The following is a 22,721-nucleotide window of genomic DNA, read 5'->3' on the forward strand; positions in this document are numbered from 1 at the left end:
GAGTGAGAAATAACCCTCAACCTCTTATACTCTATCTTCAAACCACTTTATAACTCTAATATTTTGTTGATGATAAGACTCGAACCTACAATCTTCTGCACTTTATTCTTTATGATCACCTTTTTTCACTATCAGACCACTTTATGACTCCATGTTTACTCTCTCTTATTTGCTACTTTTGAATTCAGTTACAACCTCTAAGCACTTTTTTAAATTCTTCAATTCTTTAGCTTCTTTTTTACACCACCTAAAGTACCTAACCAAGTCACCAAGCCCCATTTTATAATGTAATAATAATAACATGCTTAACTAAATGTGTTAATTATTAATAATGTATTAATTTTCTCATGTATCGTCATGCATATGAGTACGACGTATGAGTGAGAGTGTTGACGTTTATTTCACGCCTTCGACACCCGTGTTTTCCAAACAATGAAATCATAGGTTTCTTCAATTTAAAGTGTCTTGTTACGGTTTCATTTTGGAGTTTTTAGTAAATCAAACATTTTCACAATAATTAATTCATTAGTAAAGCAAAATCAGATACAACCATCTAAATGAGGTTTTTTAACGAAAAGGAAAAAGAAAGTTATAAATGAAAAGTGTTCTCACTTCATTTAACTATTTTATTTGTGTCACCTCTTTAAAATTATGATGATTACTTAACTTGGGAGATAATAAGGGTGATTATAAGGGTTATGTTTGGATTAATTGAACCCTGCAATCATATGCTTCTAGAAGTAGGCATGGAGTAAGATCATGACATTTGGTACTTTGGGGATTAAACTTTCCGTGCAATAGCAACAAAGCTTCATAAAGGTTTCAACAACTTATTATTGGACTGAAGTACGTTGCACTTTTTTTATTATCAACAAACAAATAAATGAAATGGAAATGTTATTAATTTCACAAATACTACCTAGGCAGTTTTGCTTTATATTCAATTGACCAATCCAAATTCTTCAATTACTCTCACCTTTCAATCAGTTTCATATCTTTTCACTTTTTAAAAGCTGCAAAAATATACATTTCCCACACCAAAAATATCATCATCCCAAATTCAATTTCATTGTTTGTTTATATTGTCCTTTTCAAATACACTCTACACTTTACTACTTTACCAATCATATTTATACTTCGAACAGGGCAAAGTGGAAAATCTTTCTGTTTTGTATTTTTAGTTCTAAACTAAAAAAAACCTGGACGACTAGTTGGCTAGAACATTAATTTGCATTGTTATGATTTTATGTTCAACAATGCGACTATAAAATTCAAATATTCCTACAATAACCTAAAATGGAAGATACTAAGGTTCAACCATTTTGGTGGTTCAACCCACCCCACTATTCACCTTGTTCCTAAACCCCCATGTTCATTTTTCCAAACTCTAGGTAAGTATATTATATGTATAAAAAATAACTCTAGGTAAGTAAAATACAAAACAAGGAATCTCTTCTTCATTGCTCCTCCATCTACTACCTAAACCAAACTCTATCCTCATCACTTGCACCAAACTAAATCTAAATCCAAATCACTTCATTATTTGTGAAGACTTCAATCTTAAAACTCCCACATTTGCCAAGGAATGGAGGATCTAAAAATAATCATATCACCTATAAGAAATTTATTATCAATCTTATTACCTATTTTTATTTTGATTATTTTTATTGTTGAAAATAAAATCTCTTTAACATAAGACAAAAGTCTAAATCAAACAAATAAATATTAATATCTAAGAAAAAGTCTATTCTGCTAGTTGAAATTCGTTATGTAACTAAGAAAAACATATATTAAAATAGGTAAAAATTATCATTGTTAATAAATTAAAATGCAAAGGTGATTGATAAAATATTGGCCAAGATTATAATTTTTGGGTGGTAGATTTCATAAACTAGTTTTCAAAACTTACAATCTTCTATTATTCTATTTTATTTATTAATCAAGATGTTCTAATGGTTTTTATATTAAGTTAAGAAGTCATAATCTACAAATAAACTACAAGTTGTTGAATTGAGATATTCTATTTTATTTCTTTATATCTAACCAACAGTATTTTGACAAATATATTATATATCAAATAAATATTAAATTAATTTTTAAGTTAACAATATTAAATATATCAGTATTTGATTGGTTTGGAATAAAGAGATATGAGAAATTTGGCATAATGATTTGTTTTCCAAGTTGTTAGGTGAAATAAAGAAAACAAACAATAACCACCCAAATTGGACACGTCTTATACTCATGCTGAAGGGATATAGTAACCTCATATAGACCATGGCAACCATTTAAGCAACCAACCAATCAAACTAACTTCAGTTTAATATTTATACACTAAAATAGAATAGTTTTTTATAATTATTCATCATTTATTTATATTTAATTGTATTCTATAGTGAATACTAATTATCACATTATCAATAATTATGATAGTATGGTGAAGATGTAAGAATTTTTTTAGAATTTTGAGGGAAGAATATTAAAGTGAATAAAAAGTATTGATTTGATTTGATAATAATAACACTATATAAAGGCCGCAATAGCAAACTAAAGAGTCTGCATTAAAAAACAGAGAGAAAAGAAGAACATGGGATGGAGTAGAGGCCACATCATAGGCCATGGTTCATCAGCCATGGTCTACCTCGCCACCTCTCGCCACTCCTCCTCCTCCTCCTCCTCCTCTGCCACCACCTCCATCTCCGCCGTCAAGTCATGTGAGCTGTCAAGGTCAGAACATCTTCAAAGAGAACAAAATATCTTGTCCTCTTTATCCTCTCCTTACATAGTTACCTACAAAGGCTATGACATCACCTCAGAAAATAAAACCCTCTTCTACAATCTCTTCATGGAGTACATGCCTTTGGGCACGCTCACTCAATCCACTCTCCGCCACCACCACCACCACGGTGGCCGGATTAATGAGCCAGTCATGGCACACTATACAAGACAAGTGTTGCAAGGGCTAGAATACTTGCATTCAAAAGGGTTGGTGCATTGTGACATAAAGGGTAGCAATATATTGGTCAATGAAGATGGTGCCAAAATTAGTGACTTTGGATGTGCCAAGTATGTCAATAATAATGAGCTGCCACCAGGGGCTGCCGCGGCGATTAGTGGCACACCCATGTTTATGTCGCCGGAGGTGGCACGTGGAGAAGAACAAGGGTACCCTTGTGATATTTGGGCACTAGGATGCACCATGGTTGAAATTGCAACTGGGTTTGCACCATGGCCTAATGTGGAAGACCCTGTTTCTATCTTGTACCATGTTGCATATTCTAATGAGGTTCCTGAGATTCCAAGTTTTCTATCTGATCAAGCAAAGGATTTCTTAGGGAAATGTTTTATGAGGAATCCAAAGGAGAGATGGAGTGCTAGTCAACTTTTAAAGCATCCATTTCTTGTGGAATTCAATTCCAAAGGTAAGCAAATTTTGGAACCTAATTCATGTTCACCAACTAGTATTCTTGACCAAGGATTTTGGAATTCTGTGGAGGAATCAGAATGCCACCTTGTTAACAATTTGGTTCGGACAAGTTTGGAGAATTCTGCAGCTGGTAGGATCAGAGGGCTAGCTTTGCGTTCAAGGGATCCTAATTGGACATGGGATGATAAGAACTGGATCACAACAATAGGGAATAATGACGCAGTGGCTGAAATAGAGGCTTGTGATTATGGGCTTTTTGGGTCCGAGACTAGAAATTATTGCATCAGCCGAAACCATGTGGTCTTAACTAATAACAATATGACACCTAGAAATTTGTCATGCTACTATTGCTCACGACCACATGATCCCATGCTATGCAATAATTTGTCATCACAAACAGCTTCAAGTAGTGTTGGAGGGGATTTGGAGAAAAGCAATGTAGTTTGTAGTAGAATTAGTGATTACTTTTGTGAGGATTATGAATGTAGTCAATAGTGATGTTAATGTTAGTGTTCTCATTAGTACTATTAGAAGTAGTCTCAATTTTGAGATAGGCATTGCTTAGATGGTACTCCCTTCAATAATAGATTTTTTTTTAATTATATTATAATTCAAGAATTTGTCTTGCATACTATCTGATATATATCCATCTCAATGTGCTATTAGATATCTCCTCAATATTGTAGTTAATGCCCTATGGCTTTTCTAGGCCACAAGCCTAACTCCATTTATGTTTTGGTGGGTATGTTGGGTTTAATTCCGTTGAGCCCGTGCAAAATTGAGCTTTTTTTAAAATAAGAAAATTCCATGAAATAAGTAAAAATCAAATGAAACAATTTTTTTAGTGAAATAGAACATGATGTGCAGGGCAAGGGAGGATGAAAGTGGTTGTCACTTGTTACCTGAGTTTTAAACCCCCAACCTCATCTCTTTTATTATTTATTGTGTTGGTTGATTTATATGGACATAAAGAATAAGGGGAAGAAGTTTAGTACAATGTTTCTCACTTTTAATTTTGCCTTTATGGGGACACTAGTTATCTGTCTGTGGTATTGGTAGGTCTAGAATTAAAATTCCAAAATCCCTCCAATTGGCAATTTGTTAGAAGGTAAATCTACTGATGAAATTATGCTCTACTGTACCAAACCTGGATGTTAAAACAGGCCCAGATTTTAAAAGCAAACGGAATATGCAGCAAATAGTACATTTGGTGGGTTTCTGTCAAATCCAATGCATAAGAAATACTAGTACATTAATCAAGATAAATACTATTAGAGCACGAATGACAGGTTGAAATGTGACATTTTTTGTCTCATTGAGTGTACTGCAACCTTGTGTTATGAATTTTTATTTGCCAACTAATATATTACATATTCAATACTTAATAATGAGAGATGATCCTTATGCAAACTTGTGAAGTAACTTTGGGTGAAATAAGGCACTAGCTTCTTTCAAAATTCCAATCCATTAGTGTATTACCTTGCACTAGCTTATGTATATAGAGAAGCTTGTGGTATAAAGGTTACGCAATAGAAAAAGTGAAAGAAAAGAGAACAAATTTGAACAGCATCGAAAAGAAAGAGGTGTGTGGAGAAGTTGTAGAATATGCTTTAAGCATGGTTGAACGTTGTAGACTTCTTTTAGCCATAAAAAACATCAAACAGTATATAGATATATTACTAGACCGGTGAGATGACCAAAGCCCATAATTATAATGTAACTAATACATGTGGCTACGCTATGTACGGGACCATGATTGAGGTGGTGCTAGGATAACTTCAACCCTTCAACAACTATATATTTCCTTCTACATGGAAGGGCAATCATATATAGGACCAACCTTTGAGAAGGAATAAAAAATGTAAAGAACCTTTTGTTGTTGTGTGAGAAAGAGAGAAACGAATAAATATTAAATCAAATAAAGAAAATATGAATTAATACTCAAGAAACTCAGTTCACCAAACTTTCTCACAGCCTAAACAATACCTCATATTACAAACAAAACTACCATTTATTACATTATACTGCAAAAGTTCTAAGAACAAAACATGGACGTAAAACTCATGAGTACTATTACATGGATGATATGCAAGTGTGTGTGTGTGAGAGAGAGAGAGACTTAAAGCCATGATCAAGTTTACTTTACAGAAAATGATTAAAACAGTAACAACTTTTGAAGTTTAGAAGGGGAACTCTCTTCAGCAGCAGTACAATAACGTAAGACCTCAATGAAGCAACATTTGTCGGAAGAAACAACAACTTGCTTCTTGGTTTGAGATCTTTGTCCTGTATAGTACAAGAGGGTTTGTTGATTTGATTTAGTGACCATTTATCATTGATGAGCTTTCATAGAAGCCATAAATGTAATCTGATATGTGTTGCCATTTGCCAATGTAACTTGTTTAGCGTAAGATTCTGTCACAGCCTGTGTATATAGTAAAAATGAAAATAAAGTCAGGTTGTCCAAAAAAGATTAATAATCAAAAGAGTGATTTACCTGGTGGCAAAAGCAATAGCAAGAAGCATAGAGAAGCAAAAGATATTGTGCATTATTCTTGATCAGAGGAATTAAGCATTGATTGATAACTGCATTGGATGCAGCTCCGTATTTATGACCATGACCTTGACCTTGAATATTAGTATATACTATGCCATAAAGATCTTCCCAGTGAAACAAACTGCAGAAGGCCTCATTCATAGCTCTCAGTAAGTGCCATTGACCTTGCCATGCACCTTTCTCCCATTTTGCCTGGCTATCATCAACACTATCATCAATCCAGGTTTGTCCCATTTTGAAGAAACTCTGCGTGTGCCTATTCAAGTTTTTTGAACCACTTCTCAGTGTATGTTTGAGTTTATTATATTTCATGTTCAAGACACCTAGTTTTAAGAGAACTTTCTAAAAACTAAAAGAAGCAATAATTTTTTCTTATATTAAACTTAATCAGCCATGCCATTCATAAATCTTCATGTCCCATTTGTTTAAGCTTAAAAATAATCAGTTTTAAATTTTGTATACTATGTGATTTACTTCTATTTAGATTTTGGTATAAATTAAAAATAATGTTTAGTTAAATAAAAAACTATATATTATGATTCTGGAACTTATTTCTCCCTCATCTATCACACTCTATTATAATCTACCAGAAGTCTAATTACTTTCATTCTCCTATTTTGAAAATATTTTATCCAAATATATTTCATTATAAAATAGTGATTTTGCTGATAAATAACATCCATTTGTTGAGAAATAAGTGATTTTATCTGTGTTTTTTTGGACCAACAGCCCACAATGGTAGCATTTCCTAGTTTTTGACATTTTCATCACCCTTATTCCATTTCTAAACTTGTAATTGATTTCCTCAAAATTAATTTTCTGGAGCAGCAATAAAGTGTCCCATGCAACAATTTTTTACTTTAAAAACAATCACCGCCTTTCATTTTTCAATAAATATAGTAAATTATAAACTATTTTATTATATTGGGTCCTCTGGTTGATTCTCAGTGGTGGTTTAAGTACATACACCTCTAGTAGCTATATAAAATTAAAACCATTAATCAAAGGGAACGTGTCATAGACAATAACGCTGCTTGCCACCAAGTATTAGAGGAAGCCTTTCCAATTTCCATACACTAGTAGTAAAGTTGATGGTTTCTTTATATGTTACATAGTTTAATATTTAACTTCTTATATTCCACTATATATATATTCTGCCCAGTTATTGGCTAATTTTATGATATTTAATAGCTCTTATAAGACTTCAAATGTGAAAACTCAAAACAACATTAGTCAAATAACCTTTCCGTACACAAAATCTAAAACCCAGCAATAATAAGAAATTCATCTATAAGATTAAGGGTTTGTGTGCTGATGTATCTGTTATATGTATATATTTTGGCTTATGTGCTTCTTTATTTCATAGTTCCAGCATGAGATAATAGAAGAATGACAAATTATTGAATATTTCGGGATTATTGGTGGTCCTGACCAACAACAATATAAAACCTACCAAAATTTGGTTTTATTCATATTCGATTTTGTTAGATTTCATGTTACTTTGGTTAGGACCACTATCACATGATCGTTCATACATTAATTTCTTAGTCACCACCGGATAAAAACTAAATTACTGAAATTCTTTAGACAATAATACCATTTTATTATAATGAACACAAAATGTAAAAACTTTTCATTTCACAAATGATGTAGATTCATGGAGTTGAAGAGAAAAGAACTTCCATAACTCCATTTAATATAATAATACATGATCCAGTTGTATTGATTTGGCATATGTAAAAGAATATTCATAGAAATCATAAAAAATAGCATAAAAGTACCTGAAAGAAACAGTAATTAGGTTCTCTAGATTGTGGTCAAAATCCTGGAGGATACTGCAACTTACTATAAATCCTGGATATGAAGCTAATATGAAGGTAGAACACTCATTGATACAATGGACCTTGAGAACCTATTCAATAAGCTGTACCAACGGATCAAACAAGTGACTCTTCCATCAATAGACTAGTTATGAACAATATCTAAAACAAACCCATCAATACAAACAAATAAAAGTTTGTAACTTCGCAATTCCATAACTTGTAAAGAGTAGTGATGAAAAGATCTCAATCATATTACCTTTTGTTCTATACTAAAGTAAGCAGAAGGAAGCAATAAACTTAATTAGTAACCTTGTTTAAATTAGGACAAATATCATAGGATAATGAATGAGGAAAGAACATACCAATGAACTGAGTGAATGAAGATGAAGAAGCAAAATCCAAGTTGAGAAACAAAGGGGTCGGCAAATGTGCCATTAATATCTCATTGGACCTCTTTCACTCTCTTATAATGGAGAAAGCTAAGTGCTTAAATCAAAATAGTAGTAATATATTCTCCTAAAAACTCTTAATCAATTATCATTGATAAATAAAGTATCATTTTATAATATATATTATTTTAGTATGGATGTGATAGAATTTATGGAAGTATATATAATTTTTCATAAAAATATTTATGGTCGGGAAATATAAAAAGAAAAAGAAGGAAAGGTGCGACATTGAACTTGGACACACAGTGTAGGTAGGAACATTATGATTCAAGGGCAAGGTGTAAAATATAAAAAAGTTGGTATGCACACTCTCTAACGTTGAGGAAAGGAACAAAACATAAAGGAGAGAATATGACCATCATTCACGATGCATTTATGATGAGGATCCCTTTCGCTAGTGCAAAACAATGCTAAATAATAATGCTAAACAAATATGGAACATTTGATATCATCCATCTTTACCAATTTATGTAGGATCTTTTGTCAATCTTCATTTGGATAGAAATTATTTTTATATTAATATGTATTTTAATATTATTTATTAACTAAATCTTAAAATATTTGTATCCCCTCCAAATACCAACTCAATAATATTTTTTATACATTAACATTAATATCTACCATGATTAGGTAATTCAAGCTTCTTTAACTTAAAATAACATATATAAGTGTCCAAGTTGTAATTAAACACGATATCCATATGCAATAAATCGAATTTGAGTCAAACAAATTTAAGTCAGGTGTAAGAGTGCCAAAATATATTGATGAAAACGTATTACAAGAAGAAGGCAATAAGCAAGTTACAAGTTCTGAAATCTATAATTTGAAAGATCATGCCTATTCCTAGTAAACTCCTCTAAATATGTGAGTTATGTTGAAGTTCATACGAGATAGTTGAGTTTTACATATTGTCCATTCATTGAAAAGCTTCCAAGGAGTATTGGATTTGCCACTGAAGATGTCTAAGACAAGCATAGAGTCACTTTCAAGCCAAAGGTTTATCCAACCCTTTTGAAAAGCTATGTCCATTGCATGGATTGCTGAATGAAGTTCAGCATGTATAGAATTTTGCACATTCACAAAATTAGCAAAGGCATAGTTGAAACCAGCTATTGAGTCTCTAAAGATATCTCCCCCACCAGCTACACCAGGATGACCATGGGCTACTCCATCAGTATTGACTTTTATCCAGTTTCATTGAGGAGACTTCCATAAACTTCAATGAATCTACAAGCCTTGCTAAGCTTAAGAGGTATATTGAAGAACATGAGAGTTTGAAATTCAAGTAACCCACGTGAGGCGACTGCAGCAAACGCATAAGAACCAGAGAAAGATGTCTCCCTTTTAATTTTTGAGATAGCTTGCCTTGTAGTAATTAGTCTGTCTTCAAATCTATTTTGGTTTCTGCAGTACCAGGTGATATTAATGATACGAACTACACAAACTAAACTCACCTCAACTAGCTAAATTATATAATATAGATGTATATAGTGTAAAAATCATTAAAATTATACGGTCACTCTTAAGAAGGTTGGCAAACTTAAAATTATAATCTTCATGAATATATGTATAATCTTTTTCTAACAAATGTTAAACAACATCTACACGTATAAGAAAACTTAATCTATATGTATAATTTTTAAAAAGACTACACAAATCACACTATATTTATCAATCAATCTAAAAATTAGAAAAATATATATATGAACTTCGAATAGTATCTTCGAATAGTATCTTCATAAAAATTTATTTAGATATATATACGTAAATGAAGTACGTGTGTTATTCCAAAAAATTCGTCACTCTATATTTCATTTCTATAATTTAAAAGTTTAATAATTAATTATTTTTTTGATCAAATACATTAAGTGTTACACACTTTATAGAATAATAGATATATTTGGGTAGATAAAAAGGTAAAAAATATAACTTAATAAAAAAAATAAAAAAAAAATCTAGAGGGCACATGGTGACTATTTTTAGCAATAATATCCTCACACACAGTACCCTTCCTAAAGATAAGACAGATTCGAACCTCCCAATCTTGTTGCTTTAGTCCCTTAATATCATCCACAATAGGAGATGTATAAGACCACATTCCTCTTTAATACCAATCTTGGAATCAGCTTCTAAAAGAACTCTAAACTATATAATTCATTTATAAAGTATATTTCATTTATACTACTTTAAGATTTATGACATATTTGATTTTTAAAGCAGAAAGTCAATTATCACTATCTTCCATACTTAATGGCACTAGTAACAATTCACAAGCTTTATGTTCACCAATCACCATTCAAACTTGATTATTTTTACCCTTCGTAAACATGACACATAGCAGACTCCAACTTGTTGAAATGTCACGTAGATCTCCACACCAGAGACAGTGTCATACAAATTAAGCATCTAGTGTCCAACCAAAAATATTTTTTATTCCTTCATGTCTGATTTTGTTTGGGGTAAAAATAAGGGGATGGTGTCACTATGAAAAAAGATGAACTTTTCTTACAAAGTCATTATTAAAATAGAAGTTGCAGTATCACCATGTTAGAAATCTTACTCAAAAAGACATTCATTTGCTCTGCATGCTTGCCCAGATCACTGTAATTAATTTGATATTTTATTCATTCAATGCATATGAACATCTAAATCATGATATCACAATGTCTAAATTATTATAATGCATATAAACATAAAATAAATCAATTACATTTTTGAACCTCTTCTAGTTTTACACCATAATCTTTGTAAAGTACTTTAACATTAGTCATCAGTAGTGTATATAATTCAGTGTGATATGCTGACTACGGTAAAAGTGGTGTTCAAATATATGTGTCTTTCTTTTTTTATCTTGGTTTTAAGATATGAACAGAATATAAGAAGCAGTTATGCCAAGTTGGTATGTGAAAAGACATGAGATGCGCACGTTGTCATCGACGATCGTGACTTCGCTATGAAACAATCGATGCATTAGCAATATTACAAGAACACATGCCAACTTGGCCAGTGGATCCGAAGATATCATGAGAATAAAAAACAAATCATGATGAGAAGCAAGCATGTTCTAATTGATTATGGTGACGACTTCACAGTGAAACTACGCATCAGCATATTCTTTTTTGTTGTTGTTAGATTTGACATGCAATAGAATGAAAACTACATAACAACTTGGCTAAAACCTTGTACCTTATTATCATCTTCAAAAGCTTGAATATGATGACAGTCATGGAAAGTTCACCAATTAAATGCAGGTACCTATAATCTATATGGATTATAACCCGAATAAATATGGTAAATTCCTGTAGGGACATATAATGGCTTAGCTTTGTAATACGGCTAGTTAGATACTCAAAACAAAAAAGGTTGAAGGGCTAATAGTCACTGCATGCACCTTTCCAAAATGAACATTCTAACTTCCTTCTACAGAAACACTGGACATGAGAGAGTTTCTCAGAATTATATATTATAAATTGTTCAAGTGCTGAAAAATGTTAAACGAGACAATAGTTGGGCCCTAATAGTTATATAAAAGCACTATTAGACCAAACCCCAGAAGCTTTAGGCACTCTGAATAGAATACTTATGTCATGGGCGCTTGGGCAGATAAAACCACACGCCACCGGTCCATTTTCTCAAAATGGATGGGCTAACACTAGCCCAACAAAGATGTGTTTCAGGCCTATTTGCCCAAAAAATGTGGCATGATTATGAATCTATGATCATATACTGTAGGTCGAAATGAGCTGTTTAATAAACTATTACCCACTTATGGACAAGAAGGGGTGAGCACGATCCAACGCTACCCAATCATTATTTGTGACTAGATCATGATCCGATATGAATAGAGTTAGATCACATCGGATCTAAGAGCGAGTTTGAGTTCAAAAATTAGTTTCGATCAATATTTAGAGTCGGGTAGATGACAAATAAGACTCTACTTGTCCCTTTCCACGGTGACTTACTCAACATATTTGTATGCATGTCTCTATTCAACTGTGTACGGAATAATTATAGCTCTTTGTTAAAAGAAATATCATTTATTCTCTAATTTTTCATCATATGTACATTATTAATAATATGTGTACTTACATCATTTTATATGCCAAATTACTTATCCATATTAATAAGTAATATTTAAAAGATTTTATCCGAAATAAACATGTATTATATTTAATCAGGTGTCAGATTAGCTTTGAGTCTAAGACCAATTCCGTATTTAAAAATTGACTTGACCAACATTTAGGATTTAATAAGGAAAAAACCTTACCCAGTGCTCACTTCTCTTTGAATAAGTGTTATATTAAATACTAGCATTTGGTTTTATACAATACATTGAAATTTTTTGAGTTTTACCAAGAGCTTTAACCTGAAGAATTTATGGGTTTTTGGACTTATTGGATCCCTTCCGATTGTAAGAGAAATGATAGGTTATTTCAGAATCATCCTAGACAAGAAATTGAAAATAAACATGAGCAATTCCAAACTATTTATTTAAACACATTAGAAATTTTATAATTTCAAAAGAAATCCATCCCCCATGAGGGTATAAATTAAGGCCGGTTACCATTAAAAATTTGTTGAAGGGTGTAAAGAGTATATTAGTAGCCATTTCTCTAATGTATATACTACTTTTTGCTCTTTGGTTCATTATGCTTTTGACTTTTAAATAGTTGGATTCGCGAGTTAACAGAGAGAATAAAGTGACATTCAAGTAAAGAAATGAGCAAGTATCAATTTTCCAAGTACACATTTTCCGAGTATCAATTTTTATTTGATGTTGACAAAGTTTGAATCTATACGCACCATACAAATTATCGATGTTCTTCACCACTATATACCAATCCAAATTTAGTGATTAAATTAGTAACTCAATACAATATTAATAAAAAATATCAAAATATACTTGAAGAAATCTCTCCTTTCACACATCCAAATATACGTAACCGTATAAGTATAATTGTATAAATGATTTTTCAGGAATATCCGGGTCTCCACACTTTGACAAGTTCTAGCATGTTTTTAGAGTATGCACTAAAAAATAATATATATGCTCCATGATACTGACACTTCAACTGCCCAAAAATAAACTTCCATTACGACATGCAGTTTTTTGGGTGAATCTTTTCTATATGTAGATAAATTAAATGAATTTAGCTTTTAAATTTTGTGGAAATAATTTATTATTATTTGGTTTGTGAGAATCTAAAAACTAAAATCATAACGACCTATTTTTGCAGGATTGAAAACCTAAATTAATTATACAATAGTCTTAATTAGTTAAACTTTTGTTATTTAAATGTTGATATAACAATTTTTGTGAGAGTACGGAGATGAGAAAAAAATTTATACACCAACACTAAATTAATTATCATTCATGTTTTATTATTACCGACTCTTTAATATAAATATTAGATAAGCATATCTCCATTTTCTAATAACATTACCCAAACACATTTAAAATAAATAAACACAAGCTATAATAGTGTTAATATTATTAATTTGAATAATTTGACATGGTTGTGAATTTAGAGTGGGAATTTATTTGGGACAGCTTGTCCATCTTGAATGAAACAGCAAGATTATGAGGAGTCGAAGGTAAGGCATCTTCTAATACCTAACACAAAATTATTAATGGTGGCCACCGAAGATATTCAAATAATAAAATCCAACTATCACTATGAAATTCAAATGGCGGCTACATACTCGTAATCGTAGATTACTCTAATTCCTCAATACATTTAAAAAAATGCACTAAGAAATGTTGAAAAAATAACTATCACAAAAACTAAAGGAAATAACTTAAATATGTAAATAATATATAAATTTATCTATATATTTTATAAACTATTATTACATATTCTGGGACTGTTAAAGGCAATGCCCTACAATCAGTGGTCCATAATAATGGTGGATGTGATTCATAACAACTTAATTAATACGATATGAAATTCCAATAAGAACCTCATGTCTTCATTTATTGGTGTTCACATTTTGTAGTGAATTCTAAGGCAATTTGGAAATTTTGATACAAGAGTACGTGGAGGCCAAACCAGTACAAGTCTTAGTCTAAGGTACAGAAAGTCAGAAACACTTAGCGATTTTCTTTTAGGTATTTTTTGAAATTGAGGAGGAAAATTAATTTTTTATTGACTATGCTTGTGGAAGATAGAAAAATGGTTAGTCAAAATTGGTTGATTCCGTAAAAAAATCACTGGCAATAGTGTAAGAAAGTTATTAGTGAAGCTTAGTGGTGGAGTAAACGATGAGTATCTTATTTTTCAGTGTTTTCGTTGTCATGAAACCTATTTGTTCTTCATAAGTACTTTGACCAACTCACCTAATTTTTTAACTTGTATAATTAAATAAAAATAATAATAAAATAGAAGTTTGTGACTTAAATAACCCTCTTAGCCTTTTTGCTTCCTCACAATCACAGTCACAGTCACAGGCTGCAAATAAATAGAAGACAAATCTTAGCCCTGAGAAAGGGTGCACCCATATATATTTATCTTCAATATCTGGTTTTTTCAATGATCATTGCACACAAACCAAACCAATTCTTCCACATCCCATAGTCCTTCATATGATTGATTAATAAGTTGGTGGTGATTGATGGAGAAGTGCTATAGATGAAGCACAAAGCAATTGAGGTATTGGCGTGCCTCAATTTGAAGACATGGTTATTATGGAAACAAGCCATGTAGTTTTAATTGAGCCGCGTCAATATCTTAATTATTTTCCAATCATTTCCCATCTCCACCTACCTATCTCTCTCTCAAACACCAGGTATGTATGTATGTATATCCAATACTCATCTTTTTTGCTTCATTTCCTTTATATATAGATAACTATGTTCTTTCTTTTCCTCTGCTACTATATTCTTGTTTTTCGGAAATAAATAGATGCATATACTCTTGCTTAAACCAAACCGTAGTGCTACTGTACTATTTTTGGACAAATAGTGCTGATGCAATAACTGTGTTTGTGGAAACTATTGTGTCTCAATTACCATGGCCATCCCAAATTTTAAGACTTAATGTTTATGTAGGTATAGTTAACAAATTAAGGAATCATGGAAGGCAATATATATATAGAAGGTAGACTTGGATCATATGTAGACATTATAATGTAGAGACTATAAATATAGCTGTATCTCGTTAATCAAAATTAGGGAAACCAAAACCAAAGTTGAAGACGAACTATCCTTAGTTAGCCAGCAAAATAAAATGGAACCACCTTATTTAAATAATCTAAAAGTTATTATTTTTGGTTAATTAGATTCACCGCCACTTAAAGAGCATGCAGACCAAAATTTGTGGAATCATGTTCATCTCCATTACACAAAAGAGAAGATTAGAAATGTTATATCATATTGTTTATTTTCTTTATTTTTTATGTATTTCTCTCTGAGGTAATGGAGAGGATCTATATCTCACGTTGATGGGTCAATATATATAATCCTACTAAAAGGCATACTATAAATTCCATCATCTTGTAGATAGGTACAAATCAATAAAAAGAAATAACATTTTTATTGTTTTCACCATATGTGGTTTAGATTGGTTTCGACTAATTTTTTTATAAAAGATTGATAATCTAAACATATACTTCAAAAATAAAAAACATGATTAAAATATTTAGTGTTATAGATATTTTAAATTTACAAGCTTTCATGCTTTGGTGTTAATATTATATTGTCACAACTTTATTATAAATAAAGTTTATATACTTTAAAAGTTCATTGGTTTTTAGGCAAAAATCATTTGATCCACTTTGTTCAACAACCAGGGATTTGTGGTTGCTAATAATTCTTCTGAAACTGCTTCACGTGGTTACCAATACTATGTTGGAAGCTATAACTATAATAATCGCTTCAACGCAAGTTCTATGTTTCCAACACCATCTGACTCGGTTACTCCTGCTTTATCCTATGTTACTGGTTTTGATGGTTTGATAGGAGCTTCAAGAATGGTATGGTATAGCATTAGAGTCACTTTCTTATTTATATGAAAAAACAATGCTTTATCTTTCTATTGAGGGATTTAGTTCATCAAAATATGTCATTAATTATTGAGTAGTACTACACTAGTGCAACTAGGGGTTTAGTTCCGAGCAATTAGCAAAATCATTCTATGTTTTTATTAGGAGCCTCTTGCACTAAACACTTAATAATTTCTGTTTTTATTTTGTTTCCTGTTTCTAAGATTTATCTAGAACAAACAATATTTTCCACCTTTTCGTATACTAACATTTGAAAACGGAAAACAAAATAAAAAGAAGGTGACATACTTGTAATAATTATTATGAACTTTCATAGTGAAAAAAGGGACTCTAGTATACCACATTGACCTATATTTCGATATCCTAGAGTGTCTTCCCACAGGTTAACAATAAGTACCATGAAGTTGCACCATTTTCGCCTCAAGGAAATAGTGGCCTGTGCCTGTGATGCCACCCTTGAAGAAGAAGAAGAAAAGGACTGAGGACAATAGTAAAGGAACCCCCATGAGCTCATCAGGTTAACCTATTCATTATTCTCTTGGGTTTCATATATTTGATTCCGTACTATTATTTATTATGTATTTCTATATATAGTTTGAAAATCAATAAGTGAACGAGTCTTCCATCTACAGCAAAATGAAGCACTATATCCAAGACAAGAATTGCAGGCCATTCTTTATAGCTCAGTGTAAAGCAGATAGATGTTGGTACAAATTTTCCATCATCAAAAGTTTCATAATTCTATAAACAAATGGACAAAAGGAAACGCTAGAAGGAGGGCTTGAACCTCCGACCTTGTGGTTAACAGCCACACGCTCTAACCAACTGAGCTATTCCAGCAGATATTGATTGTGTCACATCTATAGGTACTAGAATTAGAGATTAAGATTTATACATATTATATATTGCCAAAATTGTTGAAAGTTGAAACACCATCCATGTGACATGATGCTGTTTTGATATTTTATTACTGACGGAGATCATAAATTTTGAGATAAAAGTTTTATCCACTTCAATTATATTTTGCTTTGGTTGGCTCTCCATTTTAAAATTAAACGTATAGTGTCTAACAAAATATGTTAAGAACTGTACTTATCTCTCCAAAAATAATACAAATAAGCCTTTAGATCGTGTGCATATAAAACTCTTTTTGGGGTACAAAAACACTGATTTCAGGGTTTATTCAAACAACATTGAAATACGCTAAAACAAGCTCACTGATTATTTTATTGAAATAACTAAAAAGGAAGCATGTTATAAAAAAATGTATTCTCGTGATAATACTATCTACTAAGCTCTGTTGACTCACAAGCTAAAGTGTATAAACTATGATTTCCAATATCCATAGATGGCACATAAGATGGAACAAAATTAATTTACTTATGATATAACAGGAATTGTATGGTGATTTTGTGGGTGAAAATAATAAAAACTTGATGAACATGCAATTTAGATAGAAACATTAGGCCATTTTCATCTGGTTGCAGTATTCATAATGATTGTTATGGTTCACATCATAGAGAAATAGTTCGAACGACGGGATATACAACTGAGATGACTACACATTAGTTATTTCCTTCAGGAAGTTCTATTCACGTGATTGCAGTTGGTTAACATTTCAGATCATGACACCAAATGTGTTCTCCCCGCTGTATGTCATATACAGGAATCCATCCTCATCCTTATTTTCCTCGTATATTGCGGACATCAAAGCCGCTGCATCGACAGAAACCTAAAACTCAGTTCACAATCAACTATATTGCTAAAGTAACACTGATATTAACAAAAACAATCCATATAAATTACCTGTTGGTGGTAAAATGTTCTTGACAAAGATGAAGATGGCTTTCTCAGGACTAAGTTTGATTCTCTTTCTCACCACATAAACAAACTGGCCAACAGTCAGATCAGCAGGAACCAGATACCTATAATCATACAACACGGACGACATAAATGAATAGGATTAAAAGTGATAAAAGGCATCATCATGAATGGAGGAAATTAGCATCAACAATTTGCAATAAATTCAAGTAAAATTAAATGTTAACAATTTCAAGTTTCATTCTAGAAGAACATGTAATAATACTTGACAATAAAATCAGAGCTCATAAACTATGCCAATACTTACACTTACCACTTACAAAAGTTAGAAGAAACTTACTTTTTCTTATCAATTTCCGGAACATCACTCTTCTCAGCCCTTTCAACAATAACCTACACCCAAAAGATCAATAGAAAACTACTAACCAAGAAGTTAAATTATTGTGACATATGTAGACAACAGAACACAAATCTTACTGGAATTCTATCAGGATACTTTTCCCTAATGCGAGCAGCTTCAGCCTGCCTCCTTTCTGGCACATCGAACATAAGTTGGATTCTTGGATATAATAATGGATTAAAGAAAACAAGTTTATGTGTACTTAGATATGATATTTAGAGGAAAACAAGGTTTTAAATTGTCTCTGCAACCACACCCGACCGCAATTACAACAGCAATTTCCAACAATCGTCAATTGTGGTATCGCAAGTTCGCAACCACTATTTAAAACCTTGGCAGAAACTATTTAACTCTAAAAAACAAATGAGACCAGCAACTAATCCGCAATTCACAGGAAGCAACATATCAGATTAACAAAATCTTATGTCATTGTTTAACAAAAACTAAAACGAGGAGGCGAAAAAAAGGTTCACTTGCTTGGTAAAGTTTTCCTTTTTTTATTGTGTAAACTTGGTATCTCTCTCTAAAATCATGTCCCTTTTAATGGGGCACAAAATATGAACCAAAATTCAAACTTTATGGAATAGAGTTCAGTCGATGATGATGATGATGGACTATACCTAACTTTATGTAATACAAAATCCAACGTAAGGCAGAAAATGGAAAATGGAGAAAGAGGGAAATAAAATAAATAGAAGAGTAAATGAGGAAAAAACGAACCAAGAGGGTGTTCGAGCTTGAATGAAGCCTTAGCCATGACAACAAATCTGCACAACAAAAGATGTGATATAATAAATCACGATTAGGGTTTGTTATTAAGGCAGAGATCGATTAAAAAACGAAAAGAAATCAATTCATAATAGATATCATTGTTTAATAAGGAAAGGTGATAGGAGAGAGATAATAAGGATAACAAATTACAAATTACAAATTACAAATTACAAATCCCTAACCCCTCTTTGGAAATAGTTCAGTGTAGCGATTCCACCTCTACTATACGATACACCACACCGTTTCTTCCAATTTTGCAAATCCTTATATTTTAATTATTTCTTACTCCTATTTATTATCTACAATGTGTTTAGACAATTGTTTTTTTTTATCATATCCAAAGATATTAAACTTATTTTGAATGTTGATTTATTTATTTGGTATATTTCTTAAAGAATGTCTTTTATGCACGATTTTAGCACAACTTTATTTATTAATATCTATCGAAGATATCAGAGAATGGATATTATATACTAACATATAATTTCTCAGTTTCATGAATATATTGAGCGTTACATCATTGTAGAGTGTCAATTGCCATTACAACATGAAAGAATAATTTTTATTTTTATGATTTTCATGATTTTCATTGTGTTCAATTTTGTATGTATAGTAACAATTGTCAAAGTCCATAAGTAGCCAAATTTTGTAGGAACTAACCATGAGAAACATATCAAGTGTTGAAGCTCATATCAATTGTTCTCTCTTGTGGACTTATATACTAAACCGTGCCAAATTAAGTTCTCTTTCTCTTTCTTTTTTCTTTATCTTTATCTTGTAAAATGAAAAATTCTCTTTACTTCTCAAAAATATACATAGAAAAGGAAAAAGAAATCCATGCAGCCTTGCTTCATTGCCATGGTTATATTATGCAGTTGAAATGTAAAGATGCTAAGAACTAGAAAGAAGCACTCCACGAAGCTTTCTCACATTCACCACATCTCATATGGACCTCTTTGATCCTCTCAGTAGACCTGCAAATTCCACTGCAACTCCAATCAAATGAAGCTACACAAACGTTTCCTATCTGAGCCTTCCATTCACAATCTACAAGATTGACCCTTCTACTAATCTTAATACTTGATACTCAAATTTTACTAAATGAAAAAAGTAAATACATTTCGTGTTTTAGAGCATACCCAACTATGTAACTATCTTGTATCAATCATGGGTCTTATCACATCACTTCAATACTTTGACTGTGAAATCATTAATAAAATCTTGGAGTCATACATATAATTAAGTACATGGGGGCCATTTTACTTTGTGCAATAGAGGAGCTTTAAGAATCATATCATATATTACTGAACTTAAGGAACCGAATCCATATAAATCAGAAGAAATACCAAGAACTCAATGAATTAAGCTCTTGAAAACAAGTTTCTAATTATATCTTTTATTTTATAATGGTTTGAAAATGTCATCTATAATATGAAAAAACCTTATAAAACTTGGAAAACTATGGACAAAATCTCAAAGACCACCAAAGCAATTTTCTATCAAAAATTGGTAGAAAAAAGAACATGACATGACATAAGATAGAGAAGAGAAATGATGTACCTGTTAGTGAAGAACATCCCAGCACAAAAACTTCCAATACATAACAATACAACCCATTTCTGGAAAACAAGGCTTCTGAGATGCACATCTCCTCTGCTTTTCAAATTCATTGTTTTATATATATATTTCAAAACATTGTTCCAAATTTCCACTCATAAGTTAAAAACCATGTCGAAGCAAATTGATAGTGTAAAAGAAGGAAGCACATTTGAAAAGAAGGAGATTTGGGGTGGCAGAGGAGAAAAAGATTCAGAACATAACAGAGAAGGTGCTCTGTTTTTTCTTCTATTTTTCACTTGTGATTTGTTCTTTCACTTCTATTTTTCATTTGAATACAAGTATGTTATGGTTTTTTTATGCTATCATTTAAGATTAAAATTAGTTAGAATTAAAATATTAATATGTTGTCAAAATATTATTGAATGTCTTTATATAGTTTCGTCTTCACGGAAGCCTTTCTCATCTTATATCCCACATTAGGAGCATATCTACCATGTGTCATGATCCCATAACACTTTACAAAATATGATGTTTCCTCACCAATGAAATGTACCTATTCACAAACAAAATGGAAACATCTTAGCATTCTCTGCGGAGGTTAATTTCGTCTTTCATTATTAAGATCACTGACTCCTCAAGTATTGGGAGAATTGTCTTGGAAACATACCTCTCAGGATTTTTTTTGTTTTTTTATTAACATTTTAATAAGATTTGAAAAATAATAGTAGTTTATAAGTTTTGATCTACTTCGAACCATTTCCATTAGTTGTGATAATTGAAGAATATATTAAGGAAGGGTATAACTTTAAAAGAACGCCATCAGATAAACACTTTATTTATTCATATAAGTACCCCGGCCCCAACTTTAATGCGTGCATAAGATCCAACTCAAATTAAAATTTTGTTTATTGAAAAACTTATAAGGTTAGATCATATTATTTTACTTTTATTCGCGGAAAACTTGCAATTATTCTATCAAAATATTTAAAAAAATAACGTGAGCTGAAGTTATAAAATTCTTAATGCTCGGTCAACTTTGGTGGCGGAACAGTATTAGAACATTTGAAACCTTTTCACACACAACCATGGACCTTCGATGGTGACATATGAAGTATGATGCATAGCTTATTATGTGACTAACCTGCGATTCTGGTTAATGGACTGCAAATAATAATTATTACTACATGACCTACAACACCCACTTGCCACCTGGCAGCAAAACTTGCCTATTCCCTTCCACTTCCTTGGACAATAACCCATGAGTATATTATGTATAGTTGATATCCTATAAAATAATATTTTATTTATTAATGATTGAGTTATAGATGATATATATTATTATATTGGAGTAAAGATTTAGTGGAGGATTTAATATAAAATTGCTCATATATTAGACCTAAACTCTTTTTTAGGAGTGCTTAAGAAAAAATGAAAACGAATCAATATTTAACGTGCATATGTGCCCATGCAGAATTCCATGGAGCATGTGGTGCTTAGACATATACTACTATACTGCTTGAGTTCTAAGCATGTTGTGTTAAATATCATTAACCACTTTGCACAGTGAAGAAAGGGGAACCTAAGTATATTCCACGCACATTTTAAGGGAACACGTCTCACTATTCTGCTGCATGTGTATGATAAAACAGAAAAATATTTAATAATTATAATTTTAACTTAAATAATTTTTTTAATTAATAAAGTTATCACACATAAGTGGTATGAAAAGTGGGGACGGTCATTAAGTAAAAATCCATTTATTATTACATGAAAGCCTAGTTTTTCTACCAACTACATCCTTTTAGACAATTTTTAATCCAGATTGTTTTCACTAAGGTGTCCTTTTTTCCACAATGAGACTAATACATTTTAAAGATACATACATTATAGAAATGAATTTTTTCCTCGGAAC

General features: G+C 31.5%; 3 protein-coding genes and 1 non-coding gene across 9 annotated transcripts; 1 reads left to right on the forward strand and 3 right to left on the reverse strand.

Moving 5' to 3' along the window:
- LOC109357801 (mitogen-activated protein kinase kinase kinase A-like) lies at positions 2,541 to 4,042 on the forward strand. The gene has a single exon (XM_019601851.1). It carries the CDS (start codon positions 2,588 to 2,590, stop codon positions 3,920 to 3,922), a length of 1,335 nt encoding a protein of 444 aa, XP_019457396.1. The 5' UTR covers positions 2,541 to 2,587; the 3' UTR covers positions 3,923 to 4,042.
- Positions 5,402 to 8,304, reverse strand: LOC109357717. Of its 3 annotated transcripts, XM_019601737.1 has the most exons (5): positions 8,170 to 8,304; positions 7,766 to 7,838; positions 6,123 to 6,240; positions 5,925 to 6,020; positions 5,402 to 5,852 (listed from the first exon to the last, which is right to left on the reverse strand). In XM_019601737.1, exons 1-5 carry the CDS (start codon positions 8,240 to 8,242, stop codon positions 5,760 to 5,762), a joined length of 453 nt encoding a protein of 150 aa, XP_019457282.1. In that variant the 5' UTR covers positions 8,243 to 8,304; the 3' UTR covers positions 5,402 to 5,759. The 3 variants fall into 3 exon arrangements, with proteins under 3 accessions (XP_019457282.1, XP_019457281.1, XP_019457280.1); XM_019601736.1 differs by having other exon boundaries at positions 5,402 to 5,855; positions 5,931 to 6,240; positions 8,170 to 8,301; XM_019601735.1 differs by having other exon boundaries at positions 5,925 to 6,240; positions 8,170 to 8,301.
- TRNAN-GUU lies at positions 17,024 to 17,097 on the reverse strand. Its single transcript has one exon. It is a non-coding gene; the product is annotated as a tRNA-Asn (tRNA).
- On the reverse strand, positions 17,711 to 19,496 carry LOC109357697 (autophagy-related protein 8C-like). 4 transcript variants are annotated; one of them, XM_019601711.1, is made up of 6 exons: positions 19,432 to 19,496; positions 19,199 to 19,245; positions 18,556 to 18,611; positions 18,419 to 18,471; positions 18,064 to 18,182; positions 17,711 to 17,973 (listed from the first exon to the last, which is right to left on the reverse strand). In XM_019601711.1, exons 2-6 carry the CDS (start codon positions 19,233 to 19,235, stop codon positions 17,876 to 17,878), a joined length of 363 nt encoding a protein of 120 aa, XP_019457256.1. In that variant the 5' UTR covers positions 19,236 to 19,245; positions 19,432 to 19,496; the 3' UTR covers positions 17,711 to 17,875. The 4 variants fall into 4 exon arrangements, with proteins under 4 accessions (XP_019457256.1, XP_019457255.1, XP_019457254.1 ...); XM_019601710.1 differs by having other exon boundaries at positions 19,199 to 19,247; positions 19,450 to 19,493; XM_019601709.1 differs by having other exon boundaries at positions 19,414 to 19,482.

This window comes from Lupinus angustifolius, chromosome LG10 (assembly GCF_001865875.1).
Source record: "Lupinus angustifolius cultivar Tanjil chromosome LG10, LupAngTanjil_v1.0, whole genome shotgun sequence".
NCBI classification, from domain to species: Eukaryota; Viridiplantae; Streptophyta; class Magnoliopsida; order Fabales; family Fabaceae; genus Lupinus; species Lupinus angustifolius.